Source organism: Fistularia commersonii, chromosome 28 (assembly GCF_037954325.1).
Source record: "Fistularia commersonii isolate RoL2024-O1a breed Wild chromosome 28, RoL_Fcom_v1.0, whole genome shotgun sequence".
Lineage (NCBI taxonomy): Eukaryota > Metazoa > Chordata > Actinopteri > Syngnathiformes > Fistulariidae > Fistularia > Fistularia commersonii.
The window spans coordinates 1145491-1161113 of record NC_141311.1 but is presented as its reverse complement, the minus strand read 5'-3'; the positions used below and the strand labels follow the sequence as shown (position 1 = coordinate 1161113).

Genomic DNA, 15623 nt, shown 5'->3' with positions numbered 1-15623 from the left:
GACTCCTCGGCCACAGAATACAGCGACAGTGCAACCATCCATTTATTTTTTCCTCTCGTCATACCTTTTTTTTAATTAAATGTGCTGTTTTTGTATGCTACAGTTTGTGTGGTTGAGGAAAGCTGATATCAGATTTTAAGCATAGCCCGTGAAATGCTTCCAATCAAATGGTGAATAAGCTACTCTTTATGCTTATAAATCTGATTGTGATGAAGTCAGCACCTCGCCCCACGACACTGGTGTGAATGGGTGAACGTAATCGAGTGTAAAGCGCTTTTGACAAGCGCAGTGGAGTCTGTTGACCTTTTCATGACCGATGCTCCATGTACGTCTTCTAAAAACTCCCATGTGACCAGAAACTGGGCAGATCTGGTGAAGCTAGCAGCCTGCATGAAAACATCCTGTGCCTCATGCGTGATAAAGCAAACGTGACATTTTCTTCTTTTTTTTTTTCTCTGCAGAGTTGGAGCTGCTGATCTATGGAGGCAGGTGGGTGCTCAGTGGGAGAAGGAGAATGAAGAAGACCTCAAGGACAAGCTGGACTTTCTCCTCACCCCTCCGCCTCTGTACCCACCTGGAGGTCAGTCATCGGTCATCAGACGTTGTGTATTTGCATCATTTGTTATGGGTAGTTTCGTTTTATATTTATTTAACTTTATCTTTATTTTTTATTCGTTTAATGTACTTCTAAATTTGAGGATTCTCGCCATCGTACAGCATGAAAATAAAGTGTTTATGTGGACAGATGCGTTTATGCTGCTCGAAAGACACTTGACAAACACGGATGGGCCAGTTATTGAGCGTTTGCTGCCCCGACGACCAAAAATAAACATTTTAATTAGCTTTTGTTTTGCAAACGTTCAGTAAAATAGTCTTTTTTTTTTTAATTTGATAAAATGTCAACAGCACTCAGAAGCAAACGCCATTTTTGCTTTGCTGCAGTAACATTAATTCAAGCTCGGCTTTTTATTTCCTTGAATAGAAGGACTCAAGTACTTTCTTTGAAAGGAACTGTCAACCCTTTTTTTTCCCAAAATCTTTATTTTTTCACACAGAAATAAAAAATAGTTTTCTCTGCAGCTCTCCATTGATGCAGCGCACTCTTTACTTTCCAGCATAGAGGTAAAAAAAACAATATAAGTTGTGTTTTCTGGCTCCCGGTGTTTTCCTTTCTGTGGGAAACGGCTCTTTGACCGTTTAAGGTTGTTGACCCATTTATTTGGAAAGGTCTAGATATTAATCCTCAAAAAGAACTAGCCTTCTTTTGTTTTTCTTATTTGTCATCAGCTCCCTCCCAAAGCATGCAGAGAAAGGATCTGCGTTCCAGCTCCTTTCAAATGCCAGCGGCTTCGAAGTTGAATCTATAAATCCGTCTCTTGATTCGATGTCTTTTTCTTTGAGATATTTTGAAACTTTAAATATAACCCGCGGTTCCCCGGTATTTTCTGTAGAAGCGGCTCGTTCAGATGAAGCTAAAGGCGTCCCAGTCACGGCCCTCCTTGACTCGCAGCGAACGTTCACTCAAGGCTTCCTAACAGTTCAGCGTTTTTGCGAAACTCCTGATCAGCACGCATTGGGATATTTCCCTGGGAAAACTGGTACGCCGGTGAGATTCATCTTTTAGATCACATGTGTCAAACTCAAGGCCAAATGTGGCCCGCCACTTCTTAAACGGTCTGTCCGTCTTAAAATAAATCAATCAAATGCATGCATTGGCCATAAACTACATTTCCCACAATCATGTTACCTGCCATTAGATAGCAGTGTATCCACGTCAATGCCATTTTCAACAAGTGGAATTGAGAAATACAAATAATCCCTAAATATCAAGGAAGAGAAATGTTGATGCAGAAGGAAGGCTGTTTCCAGAAAGTGGGAAAGCAAATACATGTTTGTGCTTCAAGGAGAAGAAACGGTATGTCTTTTGTGTTTCGAGTCAGGTTCGGTTGTCAAAGCGTACAATCTACATTGGCGTTTTGACACCAAACACGGAGCTAAGTATGCTAAAGTTAGCCTTCCAGAGAAACAACAAACCGTCCAAGAATCAAAACCCAAACTACGATGGCGGCAGAACGTGTTCACAAAAGCCGCATCAAAAACCACTTTAGCAGAGAAAGCTAGCTTTGAAGAAGAGAAACTCATTAAAATATGATTTTTTTTACATCTATGCAAATGCATATGTAACATTTTGCATTCGAATGAGTCAGCGTTATTTAACAATAAGGAGTAGTTCCATTTATTTTACATTACATTTAGTTACATTTTTACTGTTGACGTTACATGTGGCCCTCGGTGAAAATGAGTTTGACACACCTGATCTCCATCTTGCAGACCTTTTGAATGTAAAACTAAACCCCGGCATTTCTTACATTAAAAATCTTTTTTTTCTTTTTTTTTGGCCGCTGTCATGCAGCGAAACGATGCAAGCGTGACAGCTCAGTCCTGCGTGTCGGCACGGAGATTTTAAAGATGTGGAATGAGCGCAGGTCCGAACCGCGGAGTCCGCGCACGTGACGACAAAGCCGCAAATTCAGCCTCCGCCCGGCGGGACGGGAAAGCACGGCTCGCTCTCTTTGTCTCACCTCGTTCTCGCCGCCATAAATCTGCCGGGCCTCCCAGTGCGCCGAGGTCACTGTCAGACACGGGGAGGCGACCGGAGAGGGGGCTTGTTTTGTCTTGTCCTGGTGTGTTTTTCTGATTTATCCCCGTCTTCCTCTTCTCCTCCTTTCCTCTCTTCAATGTGTCGTTAAGCCAAGAATAAAGAGGCGGGGGTTGAACTTTTACTGTTTGAGTCGGTCCTGCTCTGTTTATGGAAAGGCGGGTCACTACTAAATGTCTTTTCCTAAAATATTTCCTGATATACGATTGCAGTGTTTCCCAACCACATTAGTGAGCCGTGAGAGATCATCAGGTGTGCCGTGGAAAAATGCCCGCTTTCACCTGATTGGTCCGAAAATTATTTATCCAACGCAAATAATGTGTCTTCCTATGTCTATGTGGGCAGCGTGACCATTCCATGGCGACGGGTAGTGAATGAACCTGTGCATCTGTGTAGCAGAGTGATGAGTGACGCTTTGCGTGATGCATTTTTAAAATAAAAAGTACTTGTATCTGCGTAAAAAAACAGGCAGCGTTGTTGAAAACGACCAAGACGAGTGAGAAAGCAGTGAAAGCTGCTATAAAGTTGCTGAACTCGTCTCTAAATCCAAACAGCAAAACATTAATACGACCTGCCGGCAAAATCATTGTAGAAGAAAAGCTCGACCCTGGTGTTGATAAAGAAATAGCCAGTTCTCTCAAATAATACCATTTTCAGACATATTGATGACATGTCTTCAGACATTGAAAAAAGTGTTCTGGAAAAGTTGCACATCCGTGGGAAATTTGCATTGCAACTTGATGAATCTACAGATATTAGATATATTAGATTTCACACGAAGTAAATTGAGACGACGGTTTCATTCTAATTTGTTAAAAAATGTTTTTGACATATTTATTCGGCGGTGTGCCGTGTGATTTTTCTAATGTAAAATATGTGCCGTGGCTCAAAAAAGGTCCTATAGAATGAGTGCGTCTCAGAGAACCACGCCGTTGTTTTTGTCTTTAAATAATACGTACCTGACTAGAATGACTGGTTTTAATGGCTTATAACGTTCCCCCCCCCCCCCCCAGTGGAGCGCCCCGGTCTGGGCTGCAGGGAGTTGGTGGTGAGGAACCTGTCCAGGTTCTTGCCCGCCATCGGCCACGACGTGACCGACTGGCTCGTTCCCACGCGGGTCAGAACCTCGCAGCTGCTGTCGGTGCTGCTTCTCCACGCCGAGGACCACAGCACGCAGCACCTCCAGCCGCTCCTCGCCATCTTCGACCGCGCCTGCACCGACTCCGAGAAAGAGGTGGTCGGCAACGTAAGTTCTCCTCTCCAAAAATCCAGTCGGAAGTTCCTGACGCCTTAGATTTCACGCCATCTTTTCGTAAAACGGGAAAAACGTCTGTTTTTGGCTGCGGCTTCAGCGAAGGAATGCGATTTCTAACTTACAGCACAAATATGTGAAGGATACAAACTCCGCTTTTGGTTAGGTCAGGTTTAACGTCATTTCTATGACTATTGAGCGCGCCTGAATATAAGCTGCAACGGCTAAAAATACTCTAAAAATTAATGTGTACATATATAGGCTGCACTTATCTATAAGCTGAAGGTGTCCATGTTGTAACATGAGATATTTAGCCTTTGTTTTTACTTTTAATTAAATACATAGGGATATCATCCACAACTACGTACTGGAAATGCTTTTTTCAGAACTGACTAATTAAAAGGTAAATAATAATCTTAATAATAATAATAATAATAATGCGCACTAAAACCGTTAAAATCGTCTTTTCTGTGAATTGAACGGCCTCAGAATTTCATCGGTCCGATGTGACGAGGCTAAATGTTCTGGCGGCGTGAAGCTTGTTTGGCCCAAAAAAAAACATAAATTAGCCGCGTCGTTTAAGCTGCAGTTTTCAAAGCGTGCGAAAAAAATTGCGGCTCATGGTCCCGAAATTACGATCGATATCCACTGCTCACAAAAAACAAAGGGAAGGCTAAAATAACATATCCTAGATCCGAATGATTGGATTATTCTTATGAAATACTTTTTTCTTTACATAGTTGAATGTGTTGATAACAAAATCACACAAAAATGATGGATGGAATTCAAATGAAGGTCTGGATTTGGAGTCAAACTCAAAATTAAATTGGAAAAACACATGACAGGCCGATCCAATGTCCTTAAAGCAAGTCAAAATAAATCAGTGCTGCTTCCTAAGTGGACCGTTTGACTTGGAGTTATATTATGTTGTTCAAATGTTCCCTTTATTTTTTTGAGCAGTGTATTTTGATGCAGATGTCGACGTGGAGATGTCGCGTTTTTGTTGCAAAATGACGAGAATGCGACGCTACTTTCGCCGTTCATCGCGCGGTCGACGCATCGGTCGGTCCGTAACTTCGATTATGAAGAAATGCATATAATGTTCCCGATGTCGGGTTCATTTCCTGCCCCTTTTCCTGCAACCGCTTTCTAATTTGATCCGTTTTCTCGTCGTTTTTCAAGCATCCTCAAGTATTTAAAGTAGTTCCCCCGCGCCTCCACCTGTCGGCTGTAACTTCCCGGCGCGTTTTTGGCGATATTTCACTTGTCGCCGCACCGAGTGTTTTCAGGATGCATCTGTGGAGCCGCCAGTCAGCACTTCTGGTCCGGAGCGAGCCTTTTCCGCGGGCCGGCTCTCAAGGACTCGGGATGCACCTGTTTTCGCATCAGATCCGCACGCATCTTTGATGTTTCTCTCTCCAGTGCCTGGCCGCCGCCAAGCTGCTCGGGACCTTCGTCGCCCCGGACGTGATCCTCAAACTCCTGCTGGACCACGTGGCGTCCCCCTCGTCCCCCTCCCGTCCTTGGACCCCGCTGGCGGTGCTGTCGGCGGTGCTGTCGGGCTCCTCGGGGCCCCTCCTCGGGCCGCATCTCCGCCAGATCGCCGAGGCGCTGGCCCGGCCCGAGGTCTGCCAGGAATATCAACAGGTCAGCAGCGGGAAGCCGCGCCTTTCGCTTTGCCGTTTGACCTGGATTTTTTTTTTTTGCACATTTCGCCCCGGAGCGTTGCCCTCGCCGCCGGTCCCGGCCGCGCAACCAAAACAACCATTTGCATCTGTAACTGAATAGCTCCCTTTGGATCCCGGTGGAAGTTACCGTCGAAGAAGGTGCAAAAAAAAAAAAAAAAAAAAAGCTAGCCTTTGAAATCTTAAAACATTAAACCCCCCGACTTGTTTTTTCGTGACGCCTTTTGCCAGGTTTTCTGTCCTCGCAGATCGCCGTGTCCGGACCCCCGGCCTCCCCGCCCCTCCAGATCTGTGTGCACCACCTGTTTAAATTCCAGCCGTGTGATTTTGGCAGTGTCATAGAAGGTCATTTTCTACTGGCTCTGTGTACATTCGCAATCTTATTTTTGGCAGTGACGGCGCAGCAGAAGTCGTGCCGTATATTCCTCGCTGAACTTGTCCCTTATGGAAACATGTTTTGTGATAAAACACCGCATATCTAAAAAGGGTTTTAGTCGAAAAGCCCCCCCCCCCCCCCCCCCCCCCCCCCGCCGCCGCCTCCCCCCGTCAATGCCGCCACTGTGCGCGGCGAGTTCAGTGGGTTTGCTGTTGAGTAATTCCCCAAAACGCTGGCCCAGCTAAAGTGACAGTCCGGCCACATGGTGTTTTTCGAACCTGACATTTGGAGTGTGTGATCAAAAATGTCTCTGGTCACACGCGACTGTGAAATGTGCTGCCGCGGTGTCGCATATTTCATTCTTCTGACTTTGTGGAGGAGAGAAAAAAAAAGAAAAAGGCTCAAGTCTTTGTAGTTTCTTTTAGAATAACAGACTGCCAGTGGAAAAACCCCATCAGATCCGGAGCAGACTCTTCCCCGCTTCCCTTCCCCTTGTACCAAATATGTTTCCCTCTCAGATACAGAATAACAGTTGTTTGGCAGAGGAGCTATTTTCTGATCAGCTACGCCGCAGACTCACCTACGCCGCTGCACCGCGCCCCCTCCCCAGACACCGTTTCCTTTCTGGGGATCGTAATAACAAAAAAAAAAAAAAAAAATGGGCTAATTTCATGTGACCCCTGCATGGCTGCTGCGACCCCTCTAAACACACAGAGCAGCACATGGTCTTTGTGCGCTCTTTTTTTTTTCTTTTATAGCCCTGTGAATAGACAGCTTCGTTTGCTCTCACACACACACACACATGCAACACGAGCCACAAAAGGAATCGGCGAAAAATTTCAAAGCCTGCCCGGCCAAGGTCGCCGATAAATGCGGAGCAGAGCCGACCCCGTCCTGTCCTCCCCCGCGTGGCGGTCTTGACGAGGTCAACCAGGGGGAAGCGCTAACAGGACGAGGCGGTCGCACGTTGACGCACAGATGGAGGGAGACCTTTGCTTCCCCTCGGCCCGTTTCTCCATCCATCTCCAGCCGTCATTCCCTCTGAGGAGCAGACCAAGCACCTGCGGGACGGCACGCAGGGCCGAAAGCAAGGTTGTAAATATCGCCAGAGCACCTGCGAGTAGCTAGCGCTCTCCGCGGAAATCGCAGACCCGCGACGGTGCTCGCGCTTCGCCGCCGGACTATTGCGCGATACGTCAGCGGAAAAAATACAACCGTGTCATTATTCACTTTTTAATAAGGCACGGCGAGATCTGGGAAAGTATTCGCGCTGGGTTCCAGCCGTGGGAGTGACGCGGACGGAGGTTTGACTTGGACAAACGCGAGCTTGTTCAGAGATGAAAAATAAATAGTCTTCAAAGTGAACGGAGGCCAGTTGAGAAGATTCGGGAGGGTTGATATACGACGCATCGGCACGGCTCGGCCTCGCCGACTCTTTCAAGTCGCTGCTTTCTTTTCTGTGTTTCAGAAAAAAAAAGAAGACAGCCTTGCAGAGATGAATGACAGATGCTTTGAAAGGTTATAAACTGAAGATTGGGTATTAAGAGTTTGAGGGAAAGTAAGAAAGTCTGCGGCGCCGACGGCCGTTTGCTCCCTTTTAAAGGGACCCCCGATTGCAGCTGTGTTTTGGGTCGCCATGGCGACAGCGTCCTAGCAGAGAGAAAGTAACATCGTGAAAAGAATCAGGTGTGTGTGTGTGTGTGTGTGTCGGTACACCGGCGTCGTCGACGAGACCATGTTGAGCCGCATTTTGTAAGAACGGTGCATTTTGTAATAAACGTCCAAAATGTAATAACTTTTTCATTTCATTTTGTAATAAAGCCGCATTTTGTAATAAACCGCCCCGACGCATTTTGTAATGAATTTTGCCGCATTATGTAATAAGTTATTACATTTTGAGAAGATTATTACAAAATGCACTTGCAACTTTTTTATTCTCTAGGAAATGTAATAACATGGAATTTATAGAAGATTCTCTGTTAATGCAACCTTTGAATAGTGTACTGATAGTAATTGCTAAGTATTGCTACTAGGCTAATACAGTGATGCTAATAATAGGCCTAGCTTTTACAAATACTTTTAAGTAAAATAAAATACAATTAACAAACTTATGCTTTAGAATTGTTATTACATAATGCACCACGTTATTACATTTTCTAGAAAATAAAAAGTTGCAAGTGCATTTTGTAAAAATCTTCTCAATATGTAATAACTTATCACATAATGCGGCAAAATTTATTACAAAATGCGGCTTTATTACAAAATGAAATGAAAAAGTTATTACATTTTGGACGTTTATTACAAAATGCACAGTTATTACAAAATGCGGCTCAACAGACCTCTACGACAGAATTCTCCGCCGTACGTTTTGGCGTGAATGGAGCGCGTTTCCCGCCGTTGCCTGGCTTCTGGACGACAGCTGCGGCGCCGCGAGCGCTACCTGCCTGCGAAGGGTCCGCGTCTCACGCGGCGCCGCTGTTTGTTTTGCTGTTGCCGTAGCAACATGGGTAGCCGTGAGGGGTGGGCTCCGGCCTTGGAATCCCATCGCTTGTTACGGCTCCTCGGGAGCAGATTTTTGTGCGTGCGTGCGTGCGTGTAATTGATCTATCCAGCGGCGGACGGATGCACGCACACGGCGTGTCATGAGGCCCCGCCAGCGTGCACAAGCACACACACCAGGGGAACCAGGTGTGTGTCGCCTGGCTCCAGGTGTCCACCTAGTCATTACGCGGCAACACTTTTTCCGCTCTTTCCCTCTTTGGACAGCTCTAATGATTGTTTTCCGCGCACGTACAACCTCACTGTGTGTGTAAAATGTGCGCCGTCTCGCTGTTCGCTACATCCAGCCTACAAATTGAGCTCTCGCTGCGTTTACGCACCGAAGAATTGCTTGGTTGCAGTAAGGTAATCCCCCCACGTCGGCGCAAGAATGCACAGCGCGGTCGCTAATGAGGGCCGTGTTCGGGATATTTACACTCTAAATGCTTGTTTTTCAGGGCTGTGCCGGTGAAATGTCTGCGCCGACAAGATAAAAAACACACCCGTTTGTTTGTTTGTTTGTTTAGACGTTTATCAGGACAGTGTACAAATACATTAAGCACAGAGGCAGAGATGTTTGTACCAGATTATAGCTCATAGCTAATTTCCATCTGTAGTCCTGGACAATACAAATATAAAACTGTAAAAATATAAAATGTACAGATAGGCAATAAAATAACTATACAATATATAAACAGGCAATAAAATATGTGTTTTGCAAGATGAAAGTGCTATTGTTGTGATATTGTTACTTTGGTCATCTGGGGGCCATCAGATGTTACCCAGAAGGGAAACATCTGATGGCAAAATACCCGTCTGGAATTGTTAGCGTTAGCATGTTTGGAGCTCCAGAATCCAATTTTTAACATCCCGTGTAAATGGGTGAAAATCAGTCATGTTTTTAAGATTGTCTGGAAGCCCATTCCATTCTTTTATGGCTTTACAGGAAAAGGCAGATTGAGAAAAGGCAGACTTTCTTTTAGGAACATCGCAGTCTCCTCTAGAGGCTTGATGAAGGTCTTAAGAGGAGGCGTTATGGAAGACTTTGTGGACCAGACGGATATCAGAGTACCTGATCAAGTTGTCAAAACTTAATAATTTATATTTTCCCAAGATATGGCGATGATGATAGTGCCTTGGCTTTTTATCAAGAACTTTTAGGGCTTGATTATGTTAAGATCTCAGAGATTTCAGGGTTGTTAGGTTAGCCTTGTGACAGTGTTAGGTTAGCCCTGTGTGTTTGTTGCAAATACCCGCAGTTCCTTTCTCGCGTCCTCTCGACTTTCCAAAACGAACCGCCTCGCTTCGAAGTGGAAACCCGGCGCTCCTCCCGCCCATCGCTTCTGCAACCGACGCTGCGTGAATCCGCCGAAGCCCTCGTCGCCGTCCAGGCAAACACCTGGAGGAACATCTCGCTCTCTCCTTCTCTTTTCTCTCTCTCTCCGTCTCCCTCGCTCTTCTTTCCACCCCACCAGCACCGTTTAGCCGTAATGACAGGCCGGGGGAAAACAGGAAAAAAGGCTGTTATCCCAGTGATGAGATGGAAATTAGCCCGAGCCGCGGGTCTTTGTCTAAACATGAGCTGGCACCGGCTTTACAAGCGGCAGCGCCTTTTCCCCCCCTTTCATTCCCCCTCTCTTCTGTCTCTCTCGGTTTCAGGGCAATAAAATAGATGACGGTGATTAGGGCTGCATGATTTACACAGAAACATTTATAGCTGTACATTTTTTTCCATAAAAAGACAAATAATAGAATAATATTCTCTTGATCCTAGATAAAGGTCATGTGAGTTTTTTTTATTTAGAAGTTTTGGTCGCTCCATCCAGGAAAGGCAATTAAGACCAAGTGTTATTCTATATCCGCGTGCCGTGAAGTCCCGGGAAATAAGAACGAATGGTCGCCGGCAGATGATGGAATCATTGAATTAGTAGCTGATGTTGCTGCGTGCACTCCCGGCCGGACGCTCTTTGCGTAGCGGATGCAGGATGAGACTCGGCGAAAGCGTTTCTCGGTTTTGCAGCGACCTCCCTCTCAAGAGGACGGACCAATTAAATATCTTCCTCCTTTTGAACGATGCCGTCGCTCGGGAAGATGTCGGCTCCTTCGCTTCCCTGACGCCGCCCGAGGCATTCGCTGGTTTCTCCAACCTCATGCCTGGGCTTGGAAATGATGTGTGAAATTGCCCCGGTTTGAGCAAATAACCGTTTTTGCAAACCCGTTTTTTGAGATCTCACCCATCGAAAAGCCCTGATGATGGATTAGACTCATAAAAGCCATTGTCTGAATTGGAGGTTGAAGGTATTAATGGAAGATCATATTCTTTCGGCTTTTCCCTTCAGGTGTCGCCACAGCGAGTCAACTTTCTCCATCTAACCCTATTCTCTGCATCCTCCTCTCTCACACCAACTACCTTCATATCCATAAATCTTCTCTTTGGTCTTCCTTGAGACCTCTTGCCTGGCAGCTCCACCTTCATCAACCTTATGCCCAGATCTTCACCATGGTTTAGACATGAACAGAGTGTTCATATCTAAGCCATCGCCGTCATCGCTTTTGTCTTGGTCATACATGTCCTGCACCCCTGTGACAGATTCTTACTTTCCTTTGGTCTTTTCCCTTCAGGGGTCTTCACAGCAAATCCACCTTCTCCATCTCACCCTACTCTCTGGATCCTCCTCTCTCACACCAACTACCTTCATATCCTCTCTCACGACGTCCATAAACTTCTCTTTGGTCTTCCTCCAGACCTCTTGCCTGGCAGCTCCAATTCCAGCATCCGTCTACCGATATATTCCCCATCCCTCCTCTTTACATCTCAGTCTGGCTTCTCTGGCCTTCTCTCCAAAACATCTAACATGTGCCGTTCCTCTGATAGATTAATGGAAGATATTGAATTAAAATGTAGGCAGGCTCTTTTTGAAGGGATCTAACGACGATTCCGCGTCTCTCCGTCCCCAGACTGCGTACCTGGAGCAGCTGCTGTCCTGCGTGGACGTCCTGCTGCTTCAGTGCGAGTCGGACTGCGGCGCCGTCAGCCTGCAGCTCCTGCAGGTGCTGGTCAGCGTCCAGAGCCTCTCCACCGAGCCGCAGCTCAGCCAAAAGGTGAGGAAACACGCCGCCTGGCTTGTTTTAGTGAACTTTCACGGAACAAGAGCGTTTTTTTTTCTTTTCCCGAGCGTGTTTACAGGCTCGCAGCCGGCTTAGCGCGCGGTGTAATTACACAGCTAGCCGAGGGAGCTGAAATTGCACCTTTCGGGCGGGAGGGGGGGGGGGGTTGAACTTTAAATCCGGTCCCGATCGAGAGGCGGTGACAGACAGACAGACAGACAGACGTGGAGGGGGAGAGTTTGTGTTGTGCGTCGTGTTGTGTTTCCTCGCAGGTGTGTGTCACCGCTCCCGAGCAGACGCTATGTTTCGCCAAGATCCTAAACGTCAGAGGACAGACAGGGGTTGTGACAAATGAAGGCGGCCTTGTCCGAAGCCAGCGCGTTTCCCAGTTTTGCGCGGCGAGCGTCGGGGAGGGGTTGGCACCGATGCCTCCCAGACGCCGCGCGCCGGCCAACTTCTCTTGTTTGTGTTTACATCTGTCTGCGTCGCGCTCGGACCGAGGTGGGGGGGGGGGTTCCGGAGTCAAAGAAGAGGCCGCGACAGTGAAAATGGATTAAATTACATGAAAAGAGGAGGGTGAGAGCGGCCTTGGGCACTCCGGGACCCCAGAGGAAAAGCGGAATCTTGTTTTTCCCAGAAACGGGGGCACGGCGTTCCCATCAGAAGACAGCTCGGGGTCGTCCGAGCGGCCGGTTTGTGACTCAGACGTCTCCGTCTCCGCTCGTCCCCCCTCGGGGACACATGATGCGCGTTATGAGGCGACCCGAGGGGTCGGATAATTATTTACCCTCCTATCTTCCATCCAGCGCTTTTTCCTCCGAGCGCAGCTTTTTTCGCCGTCGGTCCGCGCTTCTGTCGCTCCCGCCGTCTTTTGTTGACATCCTGTCGGGGTTGTTCTTGCTGAGTGGTTCAATGTGAAAGACCTCGTCATGTCTGCAGCCTCGGCTCTTCCCATGGTCCCACGCCGCCAAATCGCGATTGTCCAACTCGTCATTCAACATATCGCAAGAACAATGTATTATTGTGTTGTTTTTTTTTTTATTTCTTCTTTCCCGGCCAGGCTGCGGAGTGTGTGCGTCGCCTGTATGAGTCCCAGGGCCTGGTGTCGGCGGCGGAGCTCTACAGACGGCACATGGATCAGCTGCTGGACTGGCTCGCCGCCTCTGTCAACAGCTGGTCCGGCTTCTCCCCGCAGAGACTCCAGCTGCATGTCGTCGTCACACAATCAGGTGAGGTGAAGTCACGCCGCGCAGAAGACGTGGCGCGTCATGCCCAGTCTGACTTTTTAATGAAATGCACCGTTTTGATCCCGATTTTCCCCCCGAGGTTAACCGCCGACTGCAAAGACGTCTGGAGCAACTGTAGACGTCGCCGCGGACAGAAATGAGAGCTACATAACTCGAAATCCCAACCGGATGCCGGCGTTTTACTCGCGAGTTTGAAGATCGCTCGAATATCGCATCGTCTTCCGCGGCCGTCGAGCGCCGAGGCGAAGCACGCGCGGGAATCCAAACGCCTTAAGCAGTGAAATTAGAAAATAGCCCTCTGATGACAAACATTACACAGATACAAGCTAAGCTAACGGGATCCAGACGTGCCGCTTAAAATCTCTCGAGCGGAGGCGACCTTTCAGACCGGGTCACGTGCCAAATATCATTTCAAATCCGATTTTCGTGCGGGCTGCAAGAAACGTCCCGCGCGCACGTTACATTACGCAGACCCGGGAAAAAAAAAAAGACATTTAGTTTAGATCCCCACGACTGTCGCGCTGTAGCCACGTCAACGCTGTTCTGGTTTTAAAAGGCACTAAAGAGATTTTTTCTCACCGTCGGTCAAAAAGGTTATTACATTTCTTCAATTCCAGTTATTTCCTGTTTGCCCCCAGAGGTCCTCGTAAATAACATCCTATGAGTCATTGTTTATAATCATTTATTAAGCACTTACAAATGCCTTTTTCTCACATGAGAATATCCCACAACTTCCATATTCCATAACAATATTATCAATTTTGATAGATAATATGCTTGTGATCTTGTGATCACAATCATTGCATAAGTTACATAAGTTAGTTTGTTATTTTGAACAAAAATGAAACATAGAAGCATGAATAGTGGCCACTTCTAAGAATAAGAATAAGGAAATTGTTGTGCCAGAGTTTCAAGTAAAGCATAACAATAATAAATAATAGTAGGACATTGTATAAACAGTAAAAAAAAAAGGGGGGGGGGATAAGAAATACAAATAAAACTATAAAGTGTCAAAGTCAAGGCTATAAAGTGTTTTCAGGTCTTTTTGTTCTGCATCCATGCGCGTCCTAGAGGCGTGACCTCCTCACTCACAATCAAAAAACTTGGTATTTTTCAATTTTATTTCTAATTATTCTACCCAAACAGCCCGCCGCGTGTTCAAAGAATCGCCATTAGCGCCACTTGGCTCCCAGACCCGTGCAAATCCCGACCCCTGTGTGTGTGTGTGTGTGTGCGTCTCAGCTGTGTGTGTGTGTGTGTGTGTGTGTGTGTGTGTGTTTGTGGGTTAAAAAGCTGTGACCCCGAAGCCGGGGCCGCAGCCCTCCATCCCATATAATCCCCGTCATAAGCACCTCCTTGTGCCACACTTTCATCTTCATCTTTCTCTCTCTCCCCTTACTCTCTTTTCCAATTGACTGGGCAGCCGGGTACCCCACTAATCCCTATGCACGCACACACACACACACACACATTCACACACACATTCACACACTCTGGACGTGCTGGCTGACCGGTCCATCCTGACTCCCCGTTCGGGTCACAACATCAAACAACCCCACGGCCACCCACTCTTGACCTTCCCATGGATCAAGTCCACTTTGAAGCTCTGCGTATGTGTGTGTGTGTGTGTGTGTGTGTGTTTGTGTGTGTGTGTGTTTTATTCGTGCATTTTTTTTGCCTGGACAGGTTTTGTCCTTGCAAATGTGTTTCTCAGGCCTCGTTTAACACCCGAGGACATTTCCGCCTGCGTCCGAACCGAACGCGGCTCCTGTGTTTGACGTCGGCTACTGGCTTCGGGGAAGCCGGAGACGATTTCTCAGCGTTTCGTCAAAATCTGTGTTTTCCGGGCACGAGAAAAGCCCTTCCCTTTTCAAAAATCCTCATTTTTTCGGCACGCGCCCTGAAAGAACCCTTTTGTCCGAAGGCGTCCCGGTGCCTTGCTCAAGGACACGCCGCGAGACGGTCGTTTTTCCCCGGCGCGTGTGGAAATCGCTCGGCACGAGAACACGCCCGTTGAATCACACACTCTGGTCGGATGAAATCGCCCCCACGCCGCCGCCCCTCCCTCGCGTCCCGTATCTGCACGTCGCACCCACGGACAGTCTCAGGAAATCCTCTGTCTCCGTCTCATGTCTGTATAATTGAGTCCAAATAGGGCATGGACACTTATCAGGCGTTACACACACACTCACACACACAGAGCGCTAAATATAGCTATGTAAACATGCAATCAGACTGTGTGTGTGTGTGTGTGTGTGTGTGTGTGTGTGTGTGGGCAACGGCGCAAGTGGGAATACTGTGAGATTCTCACTTTTTTCCCCCGTAATAGACGCTGCGCTACACAACAGTCTTTTTATGTCTGGTGTCTCCTGAGGTCTGTGTCACCGTCTCGCCGGTCGGTGTGTCTCAACAGCGCCAGCGCTCTGGTCAGGGCTGCACGAAAAAAAGAAAAAGAAGAAAACACTCGAGTGTGTCTCAACCCCATTACACAGGAGTATAATTAAGAAAGTGATTTCTCCCGACAAGGAAATATTGTTTCACCGGTTTGAGGTTTTCCTGGCGGGCCGAGAGTGACAGAAATGGTTTTTAAAGACGCCCCGCGGGGTATAAAGTAACGGTAACCGACGGTAACAACGCGGACTCGTGCTGATTTACGGCCGACACCGAGTGGACGCGTAGGCGCAAAATATTTCTCACATCAGCAAATGGCGGTGGTTCTCCTTCGCAGGTGACTCGAGGTGTTCTCTCTAACATTTGC

At 47.3% G+C, this 15623-nt stretch overlaps 1 protein-coding gene across 1 annotated transcript in view; it reads left to right on the top strand.

Annotated features, from left to right (window-relative positions):
• dnaaf5 (dynein axonemal assembly factor 5) overlaps window positions 1-15623 on the top strand; it is a 29536-nt gene that overhangs the window by 3703 nt on the left and 10210 nt on the right. Inside the window, exons 4-8 of the mRNA XM_086175719.1 lie at window positions 462-580; window positions 3673-3905; window positions 5334-5558; window positions 11469-11612; window positions 12679-12847. Coding sequence (XP_086031845.1) covers window positions 462-580; window positions 3673-3905; window positions 5334-5558; window positions 11469-11612; window positions 12679-12847 — 890 coding nt within the window. The remainder of the gene's footprint in view (window positions 1-461; window positions 581-3672; window positions 3906-5333; window positions 5559-11468; window positions 11613-12678; window positions 12848-15623) is intronic.